The sequence below is a fragment of the Triticum urartu genome, chromosome 7A (assembly GCF_056163025.1).
Source record: "Triticum urartu cultivar PI428250 chromosome 7A, HENAU_Tu73, whole genome shotgun sequence".
Taxonomy (NCBI): Eukaryota; Viridiplantae; Streptophyta; class Magnoliopsida; order Poales; family Poaceae; genus Triticum; species Triticum urartu.
Genome location: NC_141879.1, coordinates 83223191 through 83247799, shown reverse-complemented (window position 1 = coordinate 83247799; position 24609 = coordinate 83223191). Strand labels below are relative to the sequence as shown.

Here is a 24609-nt window from a genome sequence, read left to right as displayed (position 1 = left end):
TCATTATGTAACCGGTTGATCACACCAACAGCTGAGTGTTGCTGAGCTTCAGTAAAACTCTGAATTCAGCCGTGATAAACCAATAATGAGTCAAGGTCACAATAAGACTAAGAGTACATATCGCGGTTGGTTTCTGGGACAGAGACGTTCGTTTTACGACCAATGGAAAACCGAGTCGAGAATGTGAACGAGGACGAGAGACAGTGGGTAGAGCAAGTATGCCACCAGGCACGTCCAGAGAGGGAAGTTGGTCCGGAAGCTCGTGAAGAGGCCCATGACGATGCAGACAAGCAAAATGATGAGCAGCTCAGAGGAGAAGTCCCACGTTATGTCCCGGGCATAGACCAGCGCCAGGAACATGCCCAAGCACATCAGGTTGTTCACAGTCACAACACAGTACACCTGCAAATTAACAAAGTACGGTGGTAGTAAATATTACCCCAATTAGTGTCCAGTTTACAAAGGTTGCATGCATGCATCATGGTGATTTCATGGTGGAGGTGAGGCACCTCCGATAAAGCGAGGGAAGCGCTCCTTCGCTTCTTCTTTCTCATGGACCTGACGGCAGAGACGACCTCGCTGGAGTTGTTCACCAGCGGGAGCACAACGAAGGAGACGAAGAAGGACGATACGTGTGTAGCCTTGGACAGGCTGTATATGGCGTCGACAAGTGGGTCCGCAAACGCGGCAGGGATGGCAGCACCCACAAGCATGAGACCCACGGCCTTGACAATCATTCTTCCGGGGTTTTCCACAGGCTCCACCTCTTCATCGCTTACCGCCAGCTGATCGTGTTCCTCCCGTGTTCTCTGCAGGATCAAGACCGCTTGTTGGGAGTGCATTTCTTTCTCAGAAGTTAGGGCAAATCTGCGATGCTGATCTTTTACTTTTGAAATGAGAATGGCTTGGAAAGCTATAGCTGGATTTTCCTTAATAAGCCGGCTCATTCGTTCTTTATTTCGTATATCGGTGGGTACTAAAAAAGATCATTAGAGATAGTTGAAGGCATGGGGACCGAAACTCGAACACCGTGCACCGAAACACCTTTAAATATCCAGACCACACGGTCCCAACACCTTTTGCCATCCAACATCATGCATCAAACGTTAGCGGAAAACCAAGAAGGTATATGTTTTGATTTCAAACATCCCATTCGTATATGTTTTCAAAAACTTCGTTTTCAAAAAGGAATACATCTCAGCAACAACTGGAATGTGTTTTGGCTATGTGCATCCTAGGCTCCTAGCTATGCAAAGGTGAGAGTGACTGAGTGAGATGTGACCTGAACAAATTTTGCTTATATCCCACTGATGTGATATCAAGTCAATAAAAGCATCATTTTCAAGAAAAAACGACAACTCGTACAATAAGGAGTTAAGAAATGGAGACGTAGCTGCCATAGAGGCACTGGTGTCAGCTGAGACCAGTAATTTTTTTATTTTTCTTCACTAATCTCGTACTAATCAATGCTAAATGGCATAGATGACACCATTGCTACATAGCTTACACCATTGGGTTTTGTTTCTAGTTTCCTCCCTATTAGAGCAAGTACAATAATGGACTTGTAACCCGCTTACATGGCACTTTTAATTATGTGGAGGAGAGAGACATGAAAAAAATAGTGGGAGTGGGCTCTCATGAAAAAGCCTAGCTATATGCGTACTTCTAGACAATTGCAATAAATATAAAGAAAGAGATAGAGAGAAAGTGAAAAATAGCCAACCTTATAACTAATTTTATTGTATGAGTAACTATAAATGGTGACTATATATGACATGGCAATTTCATATATATAGCCATGGATCCACTGGCTCGATGCACTTCAGTTTCCTAATACGCGTTCCAATGTGGGGGAAAACTAAGATGCGATCCTTTTTAAACGAAGGGAGTAGAAGTCAATGTTTGGTCACCAAATAGACAATATTTACATAGGGGACTGCGATTTACAGTTAGACGCGATATCCAGTTAAATACGGCACAAATAGTAGGTCCTGAACTCATAAAAATGGCAAGGATATCAATCAGTCTACCTCGAGGAGTGAAGACAACATAGTTACGACTGAACCGTCTCATATATTGTTGTGGAGAGACCAACTTGTTTAGTTTTCACTAAGTGATTGAATTCAAAATTTTCATTATTTTTATCTTGGTAAGCACGTTTACTGCGGGGGTGTTAGGAAATGTGGTAATGTCTGGTAACTGAATTTACCGCCCAGTAACCAAAACGTTCGTACGAGTTCAAATATAGTACAAATTCGTAGCCAAAGAATCATGAATGAAAATCCCCTAATTTATATTCGCAATTATAAATATTCTGAAAATGTCACAATAGAAAACATAATTAAAGCTTGGCAATCAAATGCAAGATTTTAGAATTGATATACTGTTTTCCTACAATCTTTCTGTTTGTACAACATTTGTTATTAAAAGTACCTTTAAATGTCTGGACCATTTGGTAAGCTATCATTTGGGTTTTCCTTATAAGAGGGCTCATTCGTTATTAGAACTGGTAAGCTATCATTTAGGTTTTCGTTATAAGAGGGCTCATTCGTTATTTATTTCAGATATCGGCAGGTACAGTTCTTGATTAAAAAAAGATCAGCAGAGACAGTTAAAGGCATGGGGAACGAAACTCCAACGCCGTGCACCGAAGTACCTTTAAATGTATGGACCACGCGGTATGTACACTGTTAAATTATAATCCAAATTTTAGTATCGTATTGGACTAGACGTAATACAAACAGTATGGACCTTTCCGTTAGTACCGACGCGTACGAGTACAATTTGTTTATTTGTCCTTTAAGGACTCTCATGTATTGCCCTCATATATATTTCATGTAGTCACATCTAAGACGGCCTGTCATTTCGTGCTTGTAATACTCCTTCTCATAGTGATTGTGCCTTCCTGCGACCGTGATTTTCTCCCTCAAGGGTTTCCACGTAAAAATTTGTGTCTCTCGTGTCTCATTTTATCTCGTTTTATCTAACAAATGGTATACAGAGCCAAGTTGTAAATACAAGTTTTCAGTGGCGGAGCTAGCGAATTGCTAAAGCCCGGGCACAATGTAAGCTAAAGAATATTTTGGTTTTTCGAAAATCACAAGTATCACATATCTGATCTATCAAAATATGCCCAATTCTGAAATTTGAACAAACATAATTTGAATCGACACAATCAATGTTAAATTGCATAATTTTTCGTAAAACTACAGAGAATGACTCACCTAATTATCATGTGCCGCGGTAGCCCTCTTTGACAGTTTGGTGCTAGCTGCCTCTTGATCGCGGCTTTGTTTTGGTCGAACACTTGGCAGTGCTGCTGGCACGGCTACTGCGGACGGCAAAGAGCCACCGTCCGCCGGAGACGGAATGAAATTTTCACAGGAGGAGCCGCCGCCTCGGCGCTTGCACTTTTGATTATACGTGATCTGCCCAACAGAGTAGTGGCCCCGCCGCGCGCCAACACTCTTGCAGCTCACCGTGCCCTCCGGCAGTCCGCCCTCCACCAGTGGCCAGATCGTCTTCGAGAATGGAGTAACGAGCTAGGGTTTGGGCGTGCCGCGCGAGCGCCCGTTCCCATCTCCCCGAGTTCCTCGTCTCTACTCGACAGGCAACAAATCGATCGATTCCTCTCCTGATTTTCTCGAGTTGGTTGTGGCCCACGTTACGAACGGGTGCATGACCTCCTGGTTGTTCTAAGAAAGCCCAATAGACAAGAAAATGAGCACGTTGGCCCAGTTATATAGCAGTTTCTAGTTTGCAGCGTATTTTCACGAGTTTTCAGCCTATATGAGCAACTTTTGCGATTCTTGTGGTTTCGGAAGCTCTCGAAAGTTTGGGAAATTGACGGCGTCGAGCCCGGGCACATGCCCAGAGTGCCCGTACGGTAAAATCGCCCCTGCAAGTTTTTTAAGACGAGAGAATTAGAGTTTCTGTTCGCGCCGCTTGCACGCGTCGTGGCGATCTGTCAATTTGAAGGCAGATTTATTCTGTGCGCGGCCGTACACGATTATTAGATCGTTTCGCCAAGTCCGGCATGCAGTCCAATCCGTGCATTCTGCTTCTTCTCGATCGGTCGCGCGTGGAGCTACAACGGCGTCACACCTGCAAGTACTACTTCTCCTCCCGCTCCAGGTCATCGCACAAGGAAGGAACTACTAATTGATTCGCGGACCCGTCTAGCTGGCGGCCGGGGGCTTGCTAGCGGCCGGCCAAATAAAGTAAGTGTCCGTCTCCTTAGGCTGATCATAGTGAGAAGTAATTTATACTAGTGTCATGCATATGATACTAGTCTAAGTTACTATCTTCATAATGCAAAATATCTTAGTAGTAGTGTCATATATTGTTTCATTTATTGCCTTATAGACTCATTTTATCTCGGGAAGCGCTATGTTACTCCAAACACCTCTCTCCTCATTAAATAAGTTACTATCTATGATTAATTAAGTTACTATCTATGTGGTCTATCCCCACTATAGCTAGCCTTAGTCTCATGAAAGGCGGGATACTGCTAATTAATCATCCTATGTGGTCTATCCTCACGTGATGAATGACGTTTGCATGCCGCTGCATTAATGTTTCTTATGTTCGTCTTTTGTGCATTAGTTTTTTGTTTTCAAAATTATAGAAGACATATCTTCTAAACTATGCGTCGAAATTTAGATCCGTTTTCGCCGTTGAAACCCTCGCGACATGCTCTTCAAAAGTAGATCCTGCATCTGGATGTTTCGACGAACTAGTTTTTCTACCAGCTAAACATCAATGCATGTGCAACTAGACTACATTGCCGTACCAATTGAGCATATGTGTGTGCCAATAGTCATGTCTACTAAACATCAATGTGTGTGCAACTAGACTACATTGCCGCGCCAACTGAGAATATATCTGCAACTAGTGTCCTGTCAATTAAACATCAATGTGTGTGCAACTAGACTAAATTACAAGCCAACTGAGCATATGTGTGTGCAACTAGTATTCCAGCCAACAAAGCATCAATATGTGTGCAACTAGACTACATTACAAGCCAACTAAACATTAATGTACCTGCAACTAGACTACATTACAAGAGGAGGTTGCACATCGACTTTCGTCGGGGTAATAGACTAGTTGCAGATCAAAGTTCTCGTGGTTTCTAGGTTGCAACCTCATACGAAGGTGCAGCTTCAAACATTAGTTTTGAAAAAAGTTGCACGATGTAGTAATAAAGTTACACAATACAGTACTAAAGTTGCACAATATATCATCCAAGTTGGCACCAAAAAAATTTCATTGAAACATACCCATATGAGATCTAGTTTCAAAGATCTCGTCATGAAGAACCCAACGGTGAAGACGGATTTGAATTCCGACACGTGGTTTGAAAGATATGACTCTTTAAAAATTGAAGATCCGGAATAAATACCCGTGAATCTGTTTTGTTGTCCATTGAATATAATAAATCTGACTACATTTAATGATCAATCATATGCATTAGCAGACAAATCCTACGCATGCATGTGCGTGGCAGAACGTGGCCGCTCGTTTTCTCCAAAATGTGCACGTGCACTTTGAAGATTTTAGGTTGATTCGCACGGTGACGGAGAAAGCTACATCTCTGTCATCGCTAATCGCTACATCTATTCCAAAGCTATCAGGTGCTACTGTTTCTAGTTCCGTTTGACCGCAAATTAATTATGTCCAGAATTTTTCTACCGGTTTATACTACATTGTGAACACATATTTTATCGACTCATGGCATCAATGAAGTACGATCTTCCGCTGCTGGATCATGACACAAAGTTTACCCTATGGCAAGTCAAGATGCGGGCGTTGTTGGCACAGTCCTACTATGATGAAGCACTGGATAGTTTTGGAAAGAATAGAACTCAGGACTGGACTGATGAGCAGAAAAGAATTGATTGTAAGTCTTTGGGAAGAATATTTTGCAGGAAGTTTGAGCAAGAAAACTGACGCCGCTCTATGGTTAAAGCTGGAAGGGATTTGAATCATATTTCTACACAGGTTACCCGAGGAAGGTAATGTTTTGAATCATATTTTAGAATTTAAAGAGATCATATCTGATCTAGCTACAATGGAGGTTAAGTATGAAGAGGAAGATACCGCTTTAATGTTACTTTGTTCACTGCCAAGTTCTTATACCAATTTTAGAGACACCATATTATACAGTCGTGATACTCTCATACTTAATGAAGTTTATGAAGTTTTGAACTCTAAGGAGAAGATGAAATTAATGATGCCTCATGATGGTTCGAGTTCATCTGAAGCCGAGGGATTATCTGTTCGTGGCAGGACAAAGGAGAAGAACTCCAATAATGGAAACAGAGGCAAAAGCAAAAATGGCTACAGGGTCCAGTCGCAATCCAGAGACAACAAATATTGTAGATATTGCAAGAGAGACGGGCATGACATCTCAAAGTGTTTCAAATTACAGAACAAGGAAAAGAGGAAAGGTAACAAACAAGGTGAAAATTCTGCTAATGTTTCTTGTGATGATAGTTTCGATAATGCCCTTGTTGTTATTGCTGGATGTGCTGAGACCAATGATGAGTGGATACTTGACACTGCATGTACTTTTCATATGTGCCCGCAGAGATTGATTTTCTACTTTTGATTCCACTACTACTGGTTCCGTTTTGGGTTTTGATAATTCACCATGCAAGATTGAAGGCATAGGTTCTATTCGAAACAAGATGTTTGATGGCACAATTAGAATTTTGACAGATGTTTGGTATATTCCGAAGATGAAGAGAAATGTTATTTCTATGAGGGCCCTTGATGCAAAGGGATACAAGTATTCAGGTGGAGATTGTGTTTTGAAAGTCACCAAAGGTTCCCTTATTGTGATGAAAGGTGAATTAAGTTCGACCAATGGTCTTTATTACCTTCGAGGTTCTACCGTTTCAGGTAACGCTACTCCAGTTATTTCAAAGAATTCTGATTGTGATGCTGCTAACCTTTGGCATATGCGTCTTGGACATATGAGTGAACTTGGTTTAGCAGAGTTAAATAAGAGAGGTCTTCTTGATGGATATGAACCTGATAAATTGAAATTTTGTGAGCATTGTATCTTCGGCAAGCACAAAAAGGTGAAGTTCAACACTTCGACTCATACAACCGAAGGTATTCTTGATTATGTCCATTCTGATTTATGGGGACCATCTCGCAAGAAGTCACTAGGTGGTGCTAGTTACATGCTGACTATTATTGATGATTATTCGAGAAAAGTTTGGCCTTATTTACTGAAGCATAAATATGAAGCATTCTCAGCATTTAAGGAGTGGAAGGTTATGATTGAGAGACAAACTGAAAAGAAGATAAAAATACTTCGCACTGATAATGGTATGGAATTCTGTTCTAACCAATTTAAGAATTTTTGCAAGTTTGAAGGCATTGTCAGACACTACACCGTTGCTTATACTCCTCAACAAAACGGTGTTGTTTAGCGTATGAACAGGACCATTATTTTCAGAGCCCATTGCATGTTGTCCAATGCAGATTTGCATAGGTGTTTTTTGGGCTGAGACTGCTTCCACTGCTTGTTATCTGATTAATCGTTCACCATCTATTGCTCTTAATAAGAGAATTCCTATTGAGGTATGGTCTGGTTCACCTGCTGATTATTCACAATTGAGAGTTTCTGGTTGCACTGCTTATGCTCATGTTGATAATGGGAAGTTGGAGCCTAGGGCTATTAAGTACATTTTTTGGGTTATAAATATGGTGTTAAAGGTTTTAAATTGTGGAGTCCTAAAACCCAGAAGGTGGTTATTAGCAGAAATGTTATCTTTAATGAATCTGCTATGCTACGTGATGTTTCATCTACTAAAGTTCCTGTTGAGAGTGAAGCAGCCTATTGTTCAGGAGCCTACTTTTCAAGAGGAGCATGTTATTGATTCAAGTGATACATCTGGTAATGAAATTGTTGATGCACATGATGAACCCGTAGTTAATGATGATCATGTCACTCCCACTCCAAATCGGCATATTGTTCCACCCAGTTGGAATCTTGCACGTGACAGAGTTAGGCGGGTACTAATAACCTGACAGGTTAATTGAAAAGTGCGATATTGTTTCTTTTGCTTCATCTGTTGCAAAGAAATTGAAGGTAATTTTGAGCCTTCTTCATATTCCGAGGCTATTATTTCTGGTGATAGAAATAAGTGGATGACCTCTATGCATGATGAGATGGAATCACTTGAAAAGAATGGCACTTGGGATTAAGTAAAATGACCCAGAGAGAAGAAACCTATTTGTTGCAAGTGGGTTTTCAAGAGGAAAGAAGGTGTTTCTCCTAATGATGAGACAAAATATAAAACAAGGTTAGTTGCTAAAGGTTATAGCCATATTCCAGGTATTGACTATAACGAAGCATAGCTCTATTCGCACTTTACTCAGTATTGTTGCCATGCATGATTTTGAGCTTGAACAATTGGATGCTAAAACTGCATTCTTACATGGAGAATTAGAAGAGGATATTTATATGGAAAAACCTGAAGGTTTTATTATTCCTGGAAAACAAAAGCTTGTCTGGATATTGAAGCAATCCCCTAGACAGTGGTACAAGAGATTTGACACCTTTATGCTCTCTCAAGGTTTCAAAAGGTCTAATTATGATAGTTGTGTCTATTTGAAAACTGTCAATGGTTCAACTATTTATTTGCTCCTTTATGTTGATGATATGCTAATTGCTGCAAAGAGTATGTCAGAGATTAATGAACTAAAGAAGCAATTGAGTAATGAGTTTGAGATGGAGGATTTGGGTGCAGCAAAGAAAATACTTGGTATGGAAATATTTAGAGATAGACCGTCTGGAAAAGTATATCTAAGTCAGAAGAGTTATATTGATAAAGTTCTTCGTCGTTTTAATATGCATAATGCCAAGCCGGTGAGTACTCCATTAGCTGCACACTTCAAATTTTCATCACCTTTATGTCCTAAGTCAGATGCAGATATTGAGTAGATGTCTAGAGATTAAGTACATGCCAACCCAGGCGCGCCCAGGTGGGTTTTGCCCACCTCGGTGGCCCCCCCACCGCCTCTTCGCCCTATAAATCCCCAAATATTCCAGAAACCCCAGGGGAGTCGACGAAACACAATTCCAGCCGTTGATACATCTCCATAGTATCTAATTTTTTGATTATTTCATGCCAATATTACACAACTTTCACATACTTTTCACAACATTTTATATGATTTATTGGACTAACCTATTGATCCAGTGTCCAGTGTCAATTCCTATTTGTTGCATATTTTTTGTTTTACAGAATATCCATATCAAACGAAGTACAAACACGATAAAAATTTAGGAAGAATTATTTTGGAATAGATGTGATTTTTGGGACTTGGAATCAACGCAAACGGGGGCCCATAGCCCCCAAGATACACCAGGGCGTGCCCCAGGGGCCAGGCACGTGGTGGTGGGTTGTGCTCACCTCGTACGTCGGTTGGAGCTCTACTTTAGGCGCAAGGAAGCTTATATCTAGAAAAAAATCATGTTAAAATCTCTGGGCAATCGGAGTTAAGGATCTCCAGGCATTTAATAAACGGTGAAGGGCTAGAAAACAGGAACGTGAAACAGAAGAGAACATAGGGATAGATCCAATCTCGAAGGGGCTCTCGCCCCTCCACCGCCATGGAGGCCATGGACCAAAGGGGGAACTCTCCTCCCATCTAGGGGGAGGCCAAGGAAGAAGGAGGAGGATTGGGGCTCTCTCCCCCTCTCTCCCGGTGGCGTCGGAGTGCCGCCGGGGCAAGGATCGTAACGACGATCTATATCATCAATCTTGGTACCGTCAACACCAACTTTCTTCCCCTCTATGCAGCGGTGTAACACCCCTTCTCCCCGCTGTAATCTCTACTTAAACATGGTGCTCAACGCTATATATTATTTCCCAATGGTCTATGGCTACCTTATGATGTTTGAGTAGATCTGTTTTATCCTATGGGCTAATTGATGATCGTGGTTGGTTTGAGTGTATATTTTTTGTGGTGCTTTCCTACGGTGCCCATCGTCTCACGCAAACGTGAGGGGTCCCCGCTGTAGGGTGTTGCAATATGTTCATAATTTTCTTATTGTCGGTTGCCGGAGTGACAGAAATGTGAACGCGAATAAGTGGGTTATTGCGTATGGGAGTAATGAGGACTTGATACTTAATGCTATGGTTGGGTTTTACGTTAATGATCTTTAGTAGTTGTGGATGCTTGCTAGAGTTTCAATCATAAGTGCATATGATTCAAGTAGAGAAAGCATGTTAGCTCATGCCTCTCCCTCGTATAAAATTGCATGAATTATTACCGGTCTAGTTATCGATTGCCTAGGGAAAAATGACTTTCTTGTTGACAAAAGCTATCTACTTTTATTATCTTGCAATTTATTTGTAGTTTTATTCTCGCAAAGTATTCATAGGTTTATTCTTGCAAAATAGTTTCATACTTGTTTTAGGTAAAGCAGACGTGAAGTGTGCGTAGAGTTGTATCGGTGGTCGATAGAACTTGAAGAAATATTTGTTCTACCTTTAGCTCCTCATTGGGTTCAACACTCTTATTTATCGAAAAAGTCTACAAACGATCCCCTATACTTGTAGGTTATCAGCCGCCGCAAGTTTCAGAACCATGAGATCCAATCTAGACACCATCACGGAGGGGTTCATCATCCTCATTGGTGCCTCTCCGATGATGCGTGAGTAGTTCATCATAGACCTACGGGTCCATAGGTAGTAGCTAGATGGCTTCCTCTCCCTCTCTTTTGATTATCAATATACAATGGTCTTTTGGAGATCTATCTGATGTAACTCTTTTTGCGGTGTGTTTGTTGGGATCCAATGAACTTCGAGTTTATAATCAGATCTATATATCCATGAAAGTTATTTGAGTTTTGATCTCTTATATGCATGATTATTTATAGTCTCATGTTTCTTTTTCGAATCTTTGTCTTAGTTAGGCCGACTAGATCGATTTTCTTGCCAGAAGAGGTGCTTTGTCATGGGTTCGACCGTGCGGTGTTCTTTCCCAGTAACAGAAGGGCAGCAAGACACGTATTGATGCTATTAAGGATAACAAGATGGGGTCTATTCCTACATGAATAGATCTTGCCTACATCATGTCATCGTTCTTATTGCATTACTCCGTTTCTACATGAACTTAATGCACTAGATGCATGCTGGATAGCAGTCGATGTGTAGAGTAATAGTAGTAGATGCAGGCAGGAGTCGATCTACTAATCTTGGACATGATGCCTAGATATTGATCATTGCCTGGATATCGTCATAATTATTTGAGGTTCTATCAATTGTCCAACAATAATTTGTTTACCCATCGTGTGCTATTTTTTGTGAGAAGCCGCTAGTGAAATCTACGGTCCCCGAGTCTATTCTTTATCATATTTGTGTTCTGATCTATTATTTGCCTTTGATGGTACATTTTGAGTTAATAATAGCACCCTTTATCGAAAAACTTATTCACCAAAGTTAGAGAATTTTGATTGGACAATTATTAAAACATTATTTAGTTTTTAGTAAGACTTCATTTGATTTTCTAAATTATTCAGTTTGTGCGTGAGAATCATTGGCTCATAGTAATTTAATGCAAATTACCTCATGGTAGTCGTTGATGAACTTGTTAGCATACGCACCCGAAGCCTGCACCTTTCTCTTGGCCTCATTTATCCATATCTTCATTCCTGCGAGGAACTCTTCCTCATCTACTGTGTCATTGCCTGATGTGTCGAAGTCGTCCATGATTTTGTCCACGACGTCATTCTTGTCAAAATCAATCTCCTCAAAGTTGATTCCAATGATAAGGGCATGCAGCTCAGCTCGTGACAGGTCGCGGCTACCATCATTGTCAATCTTGTAGAACAATCTGCGCATTGGCACAGAGGAGTACATCATGTTCATGAGTGTTCCATTGGCATATCAAGAACAAAACAAAGTTGAAGCATAATACTTTCTTATCACATTTTCATTAGGCGTGCCATCGTCGTTTAGCAGACGTCCGAGCGCTTGCATTTGGGCATGTTTTAGTATGCCAGAGATTACATGCCTATGTTTTGCAAACGCGAGTCGCCTCCGCTGGATCCAGGGTAGGAAGATCTATAATTTGAGAAAATTAGCATTGTCAAGTAGATCTTTGTAACCTAGATGTACACGTATGTACCAATGTAGCCATCATTATTTGAACGTGCAAAAGAACATCAGATGGAATGGATGTACCTGAAACATGCAGTAGGAGAGTGCAAGCAAGAATGATACAATGCTAGCCAGCAAGATTGGTAGGCGATGCCCGGGCTGGGTTCTCAACATTTTTGGGAAAAGTGCAATGGCGAAAGGAATAACACAAATCGCCATGATTCGTGCCGTCCAGCTGGTTTCGTCGTCGGTTGAAATACCACTGCCTGCGAAGCGAAACAATGTGGATGCAACACATGATTAACTACTAACCACACTGTTGGGGAAGTGCATGCAGAGGAGCTCGTAAGAACAACACTTTCAGATTAATTATTTTGCCACATTGCAACGTTTTATTGCACCTCCAGTTAGACAAACTTTGACTTACACGTGTGTTTGGTTCTAGCCACACGCCCACACCTAAGGGAAGAATTTTTTTTGTCAAGATGAGCCCCACATGTAGTACAAACAAATGTGGTAAGATTTTTTTAGGCAAGTCAAAGTGTGGCTTAGAATATGTTCAACTAAAGTTAGGCAAATTTGGTAAAAAAAAATAGGTTGGCAAACAAGGGAGAAGTTAGTCACGAACCAAACAAGCACTATGATTTGGTTCTGTGGCATTTAATCTACAAAATAACTAGACAGACACCGTGATTTTGTTCGGTAGCATTTGATCTGCAAAATAACCAAACAAGCACCATGATTTCGTTCGATTACATTTGATCCGCAAAATATATAGCCATATATGTTCAGGGAGCATAGGTTAGGCACTATGAAGGCTATGTATGCCACCAATGGCAACAAATAGCCCAGTTATTAATGTGCTCTTGTTGAAATTGAGATACCACTGGATGTACAACAATTGCTTATTCAACATCCTTTATTCAATTGCCCCTTGGCATGCCAAAGTCTTTTCTAACGGATGACGTATGTACCGGATAAATATCTAAATTTCATTCGCTTCAAGATCTGTGCATTTTGGACTCATATGCATGTGGTATTCTATGTATTTGCTTTTCCTCTTAGGTGGTATAGAAATATTAAAGGCACATCAGAGGGTCACATCACCTTTCGTGTGCGAGAGGAGGACGTACGTGCATGCATGACTCTGCCATTCACCATCCCTCTCCCATGGAAAACATTAGCATTATTTTTCTTGCTGTTTCTTTATATGATCCATCTTTCAAACTAGAATTTTTTTGATTTGTTTATACATATTTCGAATCCCGACGCCAAGATCTTTCAAATATGATCAATATTGAATATTTTTAAAACTCATTTAAATTTTCTTGTTTCACAAAATTGATTGGAACTGAAATTACTTTAATATTTTTAAATTATTTCTTCGATTGATTGAAATTGAAATGAATTCCATCTATAACATTATGCCATACATTTCATCAGTAACATAGTTTCACACCGTATGCTTCAATAATTGAAATTTAAATGAATGTTAATTAATTTCATATATTTGAATAATTGAATTTGAAAATTGAAATGAATTCCATATATTCAAACAATATCATATACTCTATGTTTCACAACCATATCACTTTCTTAGCATATGAATTTCAATACCAGCTGCATTTCAATTTCCACACCAGTTTCAGTACCCAATCCATTTCAATAACTTCCACATATTTCAAATTAAATACAGTTTTTATTCTATTTCAATACTATAAAGTGAAATATAAATTATAAATTTCAGTACCAAATGCATTTCAATACTAGATGCATTTCTATACCAGCTCACATTGTTACCGAATGCATTTCAATATTGTATGCCACACTACCATATCACCTTGTTAGCATATGATTTTCAATAGCAGTTGCATTTCAATTTCCGGACCAATTTTAGTATTGCATCCATTTCAATAAAATGCACATATTTCAAATTCAATAATATTTTAAAACTATTTTCAAAACATTGATTTGTAACAACTATCAATATGAAATTGAATCTCACATCACAACTATCAATGTGAAACTGAAATATTGGAAATTAATTTCATTTTAAGTCATGTTAGAAAATGAATTTTCGGTTTAGAAGAAGTGAATTATTTAATATATCACTTAGAAATAAAAGGATTGCTTTTTTGCATGGGAGAGAGAAAAATATAAAACATTCATGCATCGTCGTTCTCTGTGCTCTCTCTTTCTCTTTTCTGGCAAGACGACAAAACACTGACATACACAGGTATTCTCTTGTATTCCGTATATCTAATTCTGAGCCCGGGCTCATCTGCACCTTGTCAGAAATAATTCATAAAAAAATATAAAAAAATCCAAATTTTTTGTGCATGGTAGATAATTTGGTGCTTGAGGTGCACTACAAATTTCAGAGCATTTGGACATTTGAGTAGCTCTCGGCAAAAAAAGACAAATTGGGTCAGAACAGTATACGAACAGTACACTATTTAACAGACCCCAAATTTGTCTTTTTTGCCGAGAGCTACTCATATTTCCAAATGGTTTGAATTTGGATCGGACATCATGCACCAAATTATCTACCATGCCAAAAAAAATTAGATTTTTTTTAAAATTTTCTACTATTTGTTTTGATTTTTTTATTCAGCGCAGGCGCAGATGCTCCTGGAGCCAAAACGCCTCACTCCTTTCCAACATAACACTCATACACATGCACAGATCTCAAAAAAAAAAAGTGTTGAACGATGGATGCTTGCCGTTACATACATCTTCCACTAGAAAATGCAGTTTTGGAGGAGGGTCATACAGTCATATATACTGGGATGATGCCTCCAACGGCTCCTGTATGGCCTGGCGACGTGGGTGGCGATGGGGCGGGCGACGCGCCGCGCCCCAGTGTGTCAGGTGAGTCGGCGGGCTGGTCGGAGGTGAGGTCGTCGGGGCGGCCGGTGCGCGTGGCCCCGGCGGCGGCGCTGGGCGTGGGGCCGTCCCCGCGCTGGGAAGGGAGTCGGTTCTGGGCGCCGTCTGAGATAAGTGACGACAAGGTCTCGGAGGAGGAGGAGTGTGTTGGTAGTGGCGATTCCGCCGGTCGGCGTGGTGCAGGGTCCAGGCCGTCGGTGGGTGCGTTCGTAGCCTTGGCGGAGGAGCTTGGGGGCTCCCTCAAAGCTGGGCGACGCGGTGCTTTTGCACCAGGCGGTCGGGGCGTCCGCAGACCAGGGGTGTCGGGACGGGCGCCGTCGTCGCGTGCGGTGGAGGCGTCGCGCGCCCGCTCGGTGCGGAGGGACGACGAGGTCGTGCCTGCCGTGGCGGCGGCAGCTGCTACCTTGCCGGCCATGGGGCCGGCCATGGCGGCAGATACACCACGTGGGGTAGCACCGGCCGCGGGGCCAAGGGTGGCGGCGGCGGAGGCGGCGGCGGAGCCGCTCGAGACCTGGCCTAGGGTTGGCGAGGTTGGTGAGGCTGGGCTGATGGGCCGGTCCTTGATTCCGGGCCAGTCGGGCCCATCCGTGCCGTGTGTAGCCCAGGGGGACGGGGCAGTTGCGGAAGCGACACGGGCGGTCGTGGGCTGCCTAGTGCGGCCCAGGCCCGCCCCCGCTGTGGTGCGGCCAGTCCTTAAGTGGTTATGGATCCGCCGGGGCGCCACTGACTGCGTCCTAGGGTTTCCAGCCACTCCCGCAGAGGTGCGGCGCTTCGGTCATGTCACTCGCTCTCTCTCCCCACTTCCCCCTCCCCCACCCCTGGATCGCTCCTTCACGGAGGTCGTCGCCATGGGATCCAAGGCGGATCGGCAGGCGGACAAGTGGGCAGAGCCGGATCCGGAGGCGGAACGGCGGCGCAAGCGAGATCTGCGCGAGCAAGCTAAGGTGCGGGCGGCGGAGCGCGCCGGCGAGGAGGGCGGCTGGGGGCCTCCCCCTGCCTGGTGGCTCAAGGAGCAGGAGCGCAAGAAGAAAAGGAAGGAGGTATACAAGAAGAAGGGGCTGGAGCTCAAGCGCAAGGAATAGCTCCATCCCCATTGCGACGACCGGGTGGGCGACCCGTTCAACAAGCCGAAGATGAAGAAGCACAAGCCGGCGATGAAGGCGGAAGCCCTCTTCCTCCAAAGGCACGGCGGCGGAGCCAATCCCCGTCGAGGAGTTGGCGGGGCCGGAGTGCTTCCGCTGCGGGCGCACGGGCCACTACCAGAACGAGTGCGCCTTCCAGCAACTGTGCGTGCTCTGCAGCATGGAGGGCCATGCGTCGGCGTACTGCCCCACGCGTGGCAAGCAGCTGGTGCTCCAGACCATGGGCCACGCCTTCGCGGGGGGCGTCTTCTTCTGCTTGCCGTACCCAGAGGAGGCGGACGCGGGGGCGTCGGATCTGCTGGGGGTCAACGCGGCGTTGGTGTCGGCCGCGCCCGGCGTCCTGTCGAAAGAAATCCTGGAGGCAGAGCTCCCCCACCTCTTTGAGGGGGAGTGGGATTGGCAGGTTGCTCCGTTCGACGTGGACTGCTTCTCGGTGGCGTTCCCAGATCCGGCCTTGCTGAGGATGGCGACGCACAGCGGCAAGCTGTTCCTCCCCATCAACAACATCACGGCGAACATTCGCGACGCGGTCCTCGCCGAGCCCAAGGCGCTGTCGATGCCGGAAGTGTGGGTTAAGATGTGGGGCATCCCCCCGAAGCAGCGGCGCACGGAGCGTCTGATGGCGGCCACGACCATGATCGGGCGGCCCCTCGTGGTGGATGAGCTGTCCCTGATTCGATCCGGGCCGGTGCGCATGCGTTTCGCGTGTCATGTGCCGGCCAAGCTCCGGGGCTCCGTGCAGATCTGGTTCAACGGAGAAGGGTACAACGTCAAGCTCGAGCCGGAGTTGGAGTCTCGCCCGGCGGCCCCTGCCCTCCCACCTCCTCCGCCTCCTTCCAGTGGCCGCGGGCCCGACGAGCAGGACAAGGACAAGCAAAAGGACAAGGATCAAGAGCAGGATGCGAGCATGGAGGAGGACGACTCCGTTGACATGGCGGCGTGGGACAAGCTGGGGATCTCCGCGCCGGGCCCTGTTGCTCAGGTGGATGGGGCAATGACGGCGAGGGCGGCGGAGGCTGGGGGATCAGTTGGGATGACGGTCTCGATCCCCAACCAATATGGATCCAACCTGGGGTCGGTCTCCTCTCCCCCCCATGGCGGCCGCGGGTGCGGATGGTGGCCTATCCCCGCACGGCCTCTCCCCTGCTCCCTCGCGCCCCCGCCCCGCCGGGACTCCTACCTCTGGTGGCCGCGGCTCTCCTCTTAGCGGCTCGGTGAAGCTCATGAAGAAGACGGCGGTGCGCAAGGTCAGCGCGGAGGCGGTGCGCGCGATGGAGACGCTGGGGGCGCCTGTCACTCCAAGGCAGTCGGTCATGGCGCTGGTGGCCTCGATGGCGCCTCCCCCAGTGGACCAGCTGTTGCAGGACGCCTCCAAGACGGGGATGATCTCGAAGGCCAAGCACACCAAGACGGTGCTAGTGGCGCCGGTGTGCACCAGCTCGCGTTCGAAGGGGGCCAAGGGCAACATGCCGTCGCTGCAGAGGGCGCAACTCCTCCAAGCCCCGAAGAACATGGAGATCTCAGGTAATCCACCCCTCGGTTTATGGTTCTTGATGATTTCTCGGACGATCATTTGCATGAGGTGTTAGATGCGAGCGGTGTGGATCCCACCTGTGTAGGAGGGGTTAGAGAGTTAATTTCGCTTGTGCGCGCTAAGGAGTTAGCGCAGTCCGCGCTCGCGGCCGCCGCTGCAGAGCGTGCTGAGCAGAGACCCCGGGTACCCGAGGGAGGGGACGCCGTGGTGATCTCTGTGCCCGAAGAGGGGGGACATGCAACAGGGGTTGCCCCCTCTCCCGCGCCTTGCAGGGGCAAGACGAGGCGAGTGGCAAAAGCGGTCACCTCCAGGGGTGTCCGGCTCCGGAATCGCGTGATTTAGATGCGAGCCTTGTTCTGGAATATTCGTGGCTTCGGCCACGCGGGGTGCCGCACCCAACTTAAAGAATACATGCGCAAAGAAGACATAGACATCGTAGGGCTTCAAGAGACGATTAAGGCGGACTTTCGTTTCCACGAACTGCTTGCGATCGACCCTTTGGAGCGCTTCGAGTGGCAGCACGTACCTGCGGTAGGGCACTCAGGTGGCATGCTGCTAGGCTTGAGCCGAGCCCTGTACGAGATTATTGACTGGGACGTAGGCTCGTTTTATACCGCGACACATTTTCGTATTAGTGCCTCGCTTCGTGAGTTAGTAGTCATACAAGTCTACGGACCGGCCGATCACTCTCGTTCGACGGAGTTCTTGGCAGAACTCCAGGCCAAAGTCACCACGGTGACCGCGGCCACGCTCCCTGTTCTGGTGGGTGGAGATTTCAACCTTATCCGATCGGGAGCCGACAAGAACAACAGCAATATAAACTGGCCTAGGGTGGCCATGTTTAACTCCGCCATTGCTTCCATGGCCCTTAGGGAGGTGGCCAGGTCGGGCGCGAGGTTCACTTGGACTAATAAACAACTCGATCCGGTGCGGTCAGTGCTGGACATGGTGTTCATGTCGCCGGAGTGGGAAATGGGCTTCCCTCTCTGTACATTGGTCGCGAAGACGCGCATAGGCTCTGACCATGTACTGCTCGTCTATTCCTCGGGGGAGGACAGGGTGCGACGCAGCTCACGCTTCTTCTTCGAAACAGCCTGGTTCGAGGTTCCAGGCTTCGAGGAGATTTTCAGAGCGAAGTGGTGGGCGTGCGTTGATTCGTTAGGGCCCTAGAGAGGCCCGATGGAGTTTTGGAACGCGGTTGGGGGTCGTCTCAGGGCTAGCCTCAAGGGATGGGGCGCAAACCTAGGGAGGACTGACAGAGAGCGCCGCGCCACGATCCTTGTGGAAATCGCAAGGATTGATGCAATGGCTGATGCTAGGGCCTTTTCGGAGCAGGAATGGGCTCATCGCTATGACCTGGAGGGTCAGGTCGAAGCTTCACTTCACGCGGAGGAAGAATACTGGCGTCGATGAAGTGGTCTGAAATGGGTTCTGAAGGGCGACGCCAATACTAAGTATTCCCAGGCTTATGCTAACGGGGTCGTTGGAAGTGCTCCATCCTAAGGTTGCAATCAGAGCAGGGGCTTCTGTTGCGACAGGAGGATATCTCCCGACACATTTACGAGTTCTACATCAATTTGATGGGCTCGCGTGAGGCCCAGGGGGCGGGTCTCCGCGCGGACATTTGGGAGGATTCGCAACGTGTGTTGGACCGTGAAAACGAAGCGCTAGGGCTTGCGTTTCTGCCAGAAGAGATCGACGCCGCCCTTCTCGGTATGAAAGTGGACACGGCGCCAGGCCCAGACAGGTGGCCGGTGGCGATGTTCAAGCGCTTCTGGCCTATGCTTAGGGGCCCTATTTTCGAGATCTGCAACGGGTTTATGCGGGGGATGGTTGACATCTCGCGCCTCAATTTTGGCGTCTTAACGCTCATCCCGAAGGTTCAAGGGGCAGGCAATATTAGACAATTCCGACCGATCGCGCTCATTAACGTGCCTTTTAAAATTTGTGCAAAAGCGTGCGCCAATAGGCTAGGTCCGATCGCTCACCGCTCGATTAATCGTAACCAATCTGCTTTCATCCGAGGCCGCAACATCTTAGAGGGACCGCTCGCCCTACAAGAGATCGTTCATGAACTAAAGCGCACTAAGGAAACAGCGGTGTTGCTGAAACTTGATTTCGAAAAAGCATACGACGGTGTGAATTGGGATTTCTTGCGGCAAGTGCTTATCGGTAGAGTCTTTTCTGCCGTTTGGGTCCATTGTATTATGCAGTTGGTGTCGGGAGGCCAAACTGTAGTTTCGGTGAACGGAGAAATAGGGCATTTCTTCCGGAACAAACGCGGGCTCAGGCAGGGTGATCCGATGTCCCCTCTCCTATTCAACTTTGTTGTGGACGCTCTGTCCACAATGCTTCGGAAAGCAGCCGAAGCTGGCCATATCCAAGGGTTGGTAGGCCACCTCATTCCAGGGGGAGTGACGCATCTGCAATATGCAGATGACACGCTGCTTTTGTTTCGCCCAGACCACCACAGCATTGCGTCGGTCAAGGTGATTCTTATTTGTTTTGAGCTCATGTCAGGGCTCAAAATAAATTTTCATAAATGCGAGGTGCTCACGATGGGGGTTGAGCCGGAGGAGGGTAAGCGTATAACGGACCTGCTCAACTGCAAGGTGGGCAAATTCCCGCTGACATACCTAGGCCTTCCAGTTGACATCAAAAGGCCGGCGATAGAGGATTGGGAACCTTTATGTGCTAAGGTGAGGGGTAGGGTGTGCCCTTGGAGGGGTAAATTCCTTTCAAAAGCGGCCAGGCTAGTTCTCACGAACTCAAGCCTCTCTTCCCTGCCTATGTTTGCTATGGGCCTTTTTTTGCTTGCAGAGGGGGTGCATGCAAAGTTTGACACGCCGCGGTCTAAATTTTTCTGGGAAGGAACTAGCCCGAACCGTAAATACCATATGGTTAAATGGGCTTGGGTGTGTCGACCCAAGGACTTGGGGGGCCTCGGGATCACCAACTCTAGACTGATTAACATCGCAATGATGTGCAAGTGGATCTGGAAAATTGTCCAGGGGGCATCCGGACTCTGGGTTGATCTCCTTAATGCCAAGTACTTCCCCAACGGGAATTTCTTTGAAGGTAGGGCAAGGGGCTCGCCTTTTTGGAATGATCTCCAGACGGTCAAGTCGGCCTTTGCCTTGGGGGCTAAGTTCTCGATTGGAGATGGGCGCTCTGCGTGTTTCTGGACAGATCTTTGGATAGGCTCCCGCCCCCTATGGGAAGAATTCCGCGATCTGTACGACATCGCCGTGGATCCAGGCATGTCGGTGGCTGATGCGCTGAGATCGACCCCTTCGGAGATTCATTTCAAACGTGAACTCCAGGGGCCAGAGCAGGCCAGCCTAGTAGCCCTGCGGCAGTTAATTGATCGGGTGGTGCTCTCGGACCAACCGGGCGCGGTGAGCTGGGCGCTCACCAGCTCTGGGAAGTTCTCGGTCAAATCTCTATACCGAAAGCTGTGCCAGGGGCCGTCGCAGCTTGTGGTTGCAGGGCTTTGGAGCGCGCGGTTGCCACTGAAGATCAAATTATTTCTTTGGCAAATGTTCCGTGATAAGCTCCCCACTTCCCTGAACATGGCCAAACGAAATGGACCGGCCAATGGGCCATGTGCGTTGTGCGGGGATCCAGAGGACGCGAATCACGTCTTCTTTTGGTGCCCCTTACCGCGGTTTGTGTGGAGCGCAGTGCGGTCCGCGGCTGGAGTCCAGTGGGACCCTCGCTCGGCTGCAGAACTCATTCACATTTTAGGCGCGCTGCAAGGCTCAACGAAACGGGTCGTGTGGAGCTGTGTCGGGGCACTTCTCTGGTCCTTGTGGCTAACTAGGAATAAACTCACGATTGAGGGGACCTTGCCAACACATCCGGCTAATATCATCTTCAAATGCAATCTTCTTTTGCAGCAGTGGAGTCCGTTGGGGAGGCGCAAGGATGCTGATTTGATCAAGACAGCGCAACAACGAATTCTGCAAGTGTACGCGGCAGCTAGGGAGTCATGACTACGGTGGTATACGTAGTCTCTTTTGAGTGCTTGACGAGCCTGCGTGCTCAGTACGGGCGATGCCTTGTAACGCGATAGTAACTTTTTCTCTCAGCTTGATCCTGTGCGTGGCCCGATGTGGCTTTTGGGTGTTGTAAGACTTATTGCTATGACTCTGCCGTTGGGGCTTTATTAATTTAAAGCCGGACGCACCTGGCGTCTTCGTTCTAAAAACAAAATGCAATTTTCCCCTTGGAGCATAGTGGCTAACCATTCACACTCCATCCAATCTAGCATGCTAGCACCACCAACTCACATAGCTCGGATGTTTGGAGATTGATTTATGTGATGTGGTTGACATTTAGATGTAGATATGTTCTTACTGGGGCTGCTGCATTATGTTGGTCGACTTGGTCATGTCTAAACCATAATATGTTTGGTAAGCATAAGATTCTACTAATCCATTGCAAGTTATGGGCATCTCAATTTTCCACGGTCAGCATAATGGTTAGAGCACGGGGATGCGTGGAACCATGCAGCTAAAGCAAAAACAAGGTAAGCAAAAGGAAGCATGGCCAATATAAAACTCAATCAACAAGAGTGACGCGCCAGCTTATTGTAAAACAAATTAACCACGTATGCTTCTTGTAAAAGCTGGGTAAGTATAAGAGTAGTTGAAGATATCATACCAGTAAAACTGAACCACCCTTTATTGTCTTCTAAATCAATGGCAGCACCATTGGGCCCAATGTCACACTTGCCAGCAAAAACACAAGTCCCCCAAACGACGGTGAGAAGAAAGATCGTGGAGCCAGCAAGCAGACCCATTCCGACCAGAACCTGATTTTGTGCCTTTTCTCCGCTTCCCGAGAGGCCAGATGCTGTTTATATATGAAATAGAACTGAGACTAGTTCGGAATCCTGGTTTAGACATACACATGTACTTTCAGAAAAGGCGAAGACACACTATATATTCAGCATAGGTACTAGCTAGTGAACGTGGTAGGATAGTTCTATCTAGGTGCTAACAGGTTTTAGTCTCATTGCTTGAGTTTCGATTGCGGGCGCGAGCAGTGTTTTCTGTTAGCTTAGGCTGGTTGTAATGAGGAGTATCATATATTAGTATCATGCATATGATATCAGTATATAATACTACCTTCCTAATGCGTAGTATTTTATATTAGTATCATGCAGTATTTTAGTTATTGACATGCATGACACATAATTCTACTAGCATAGCATTTATTATGATATGGTATCATGATATGATACTCAACCCTCTTTTTCTTCATTTAATTCTATGACACCTTTTTAAAATTGCCTAATTGACATGCATGATACTTGGTATGATAGTACCATTACGACTAGCTCCTTTCCTGTGTTCTTTACTTTTGACTCGGAATTTTTTCCATTAAGAAATGAATGGAAAGGGGTTAATGCTCGGTTAAAAGAAAAAGCGAAGACACACTATTCAGCAATGGCACCGACAAAAGAGCGCAATGGTGAGATGTGCCTCCTCGGGTTCAACGGGAACCCAGCAGATCCATTCATTAGCAGGCGGAAGCAAAACGGGGACGTACCGAGCACGAGGAGCGCGTCGGGGAGGGCGCCGAGCATCGGGAGCAGGAGCGTGACGATGTGGCCGTGGCCGACATAGCCAGGGCCGATGGTCTCCAGCAGCAAGTCGCTCCCGGCCGTCAAGAAGGAAACTCGCACCTTGTAATTCAGGATGCCGTAGGCAAGAACCAGGAAGAGGTTGCCAAGCGCAGTGGTGGTGCAGGGGAGGAAGCTGTACGTCTGCGCGCATGTCTCCGCCGTGGAGGATGAGCGTACGTGGTTCATGGTCGGATACCGATCCACCGACGTACTTGTGTCTAGGATTTCATAATATGTGTGATAATAGTGGCGTTGTTAGTTTTCCTCCCTCAGATGAGCTCTCTTTGGGATGGCTTGCCGGGAGTGAGATGCACCCAACCCCTACTCCCCTTTTGCCATTTGGAGGTGCTTTGAATAAAGCAAGAATTGTTCTTTTCTTGTCGGCATAGGGTGACGCTTTGGCCCATATGCACCTTTGTTTTTTTCTATCATCGACCTTGCGGGCAGCTGAGGTATAGTTTGTTCTAACCAACCTTCATATTAGCCCTTAACTGCACATCTAGTCCCTTCAAAAAACTTACGTACTTGCATGTTTAACCCTGTAGGTGACCGACGCCTCGTGATTCGTACTCAGCTTGTCCAAACCAACAACCCTAAGTTGAGTTTGGATCGATCTCGCGCCCCCTCGCTTCCAAAGAACGAGGCTAACCACTTGATTAGCCAAACTGTAGTGATTATTTAGAGCGTGAAGTTTAAAAGAATAGAAACAAAGACGCATTATTAATTTCGCATTACACGGTAGCATTTAGATTTTCCAATTATTTAAAAACATGTGCACATATTACAAATGAAGTTCATGCTTATGCAAAAATAGTTCGCGTACTCAAAAAATAGTTCAACAAATAAAAAAGTTCATGTATTCAAAATAAAGTTCACAGATTCAAAAGAGTTCATCAATTTTCAAAAAATATCCATCGAACAACAAAATTAGTTCATCAATTTGAATAAAAAAAGTTCATCAATTTGAATAAAAAAAAGTTCATCGAATTTGAAAAAAGTTCATGTATTCAAAAACAAGTTCACAGATTCAAAAGAGTTCATCGATTTTCAAAAATGTTCATCGAACAATGAAAGTAGTTCATCGATTAGAATAAAAAAAGTTCATCAATTCGAAAAAAGTTCATCGGATTTGGAGAAAGTTCATCAGTTTTGAAAAAAGTTCATCAACGTTGAAGAAAAGTTCATCGATTTTGAGAAAAATTTCAAACAAATGAAAAAGTTCATCAAATTGGAAAAAAAAGTTCATTGATTTTGAAAAAGGTTCAAGAGTTTCCAAAAAACAGTTCATGG

General features: G+C 45.6%; 1 protein-coding gene across 1 annotated transcript; it reads right to left on the bottom strand.

Moving 5' to 3' along the window:
• Positions 1-5: 5 nt before the first annotated feature.
• LOC125523544 (sodium/calcium exchanger NCL1-like) lies at positions 6-23662 on the bottom strand. The gene is made up of 7 exons (XM_048688572.2): positions 23244-23662; positions 22353-22544; positions 12210-12391; positions 11944-12089; positions 11592-11859; positions 510-809; positions 6-402 (listed from the first exon to the last, which is right to left on the bottom strand). Exons 1-7 carry the CDS (start codon positions 23503-23505, stop codon positions 154-156), a joined length of 1599 nt encoding a protein of 532 aa, XP_048544529.1. The 5' UTR covers positions 23506-23662; the 3' UTR covers positions 6-153.
• Between the last annotated feature and the right edge of the window lie 947 nt (positions 23663-24609).

Coding starts and splice junctions, on each gene's coding strand:
- LOC125523544 (XM_048688572.2), bottom strand. CDS start 23,505: ATGAACCACGTACGCTCATCCTCCACGGCGGAGACATGCGCGCAGACG. Junction 12,392..22,352: donor AGGGTGGTTCAGTTTTACTG/GTATGATATCTT, acceptor TTCGCTTCGCAG/GCAGTGGTATTTCAACCGAC. Junction 810..11,591: donor TCATCAACGACTACCATGAG/GTAATTTGCATT, acceptor TTGATCCTGCAG/AGAACACGGGAGGAACACGA.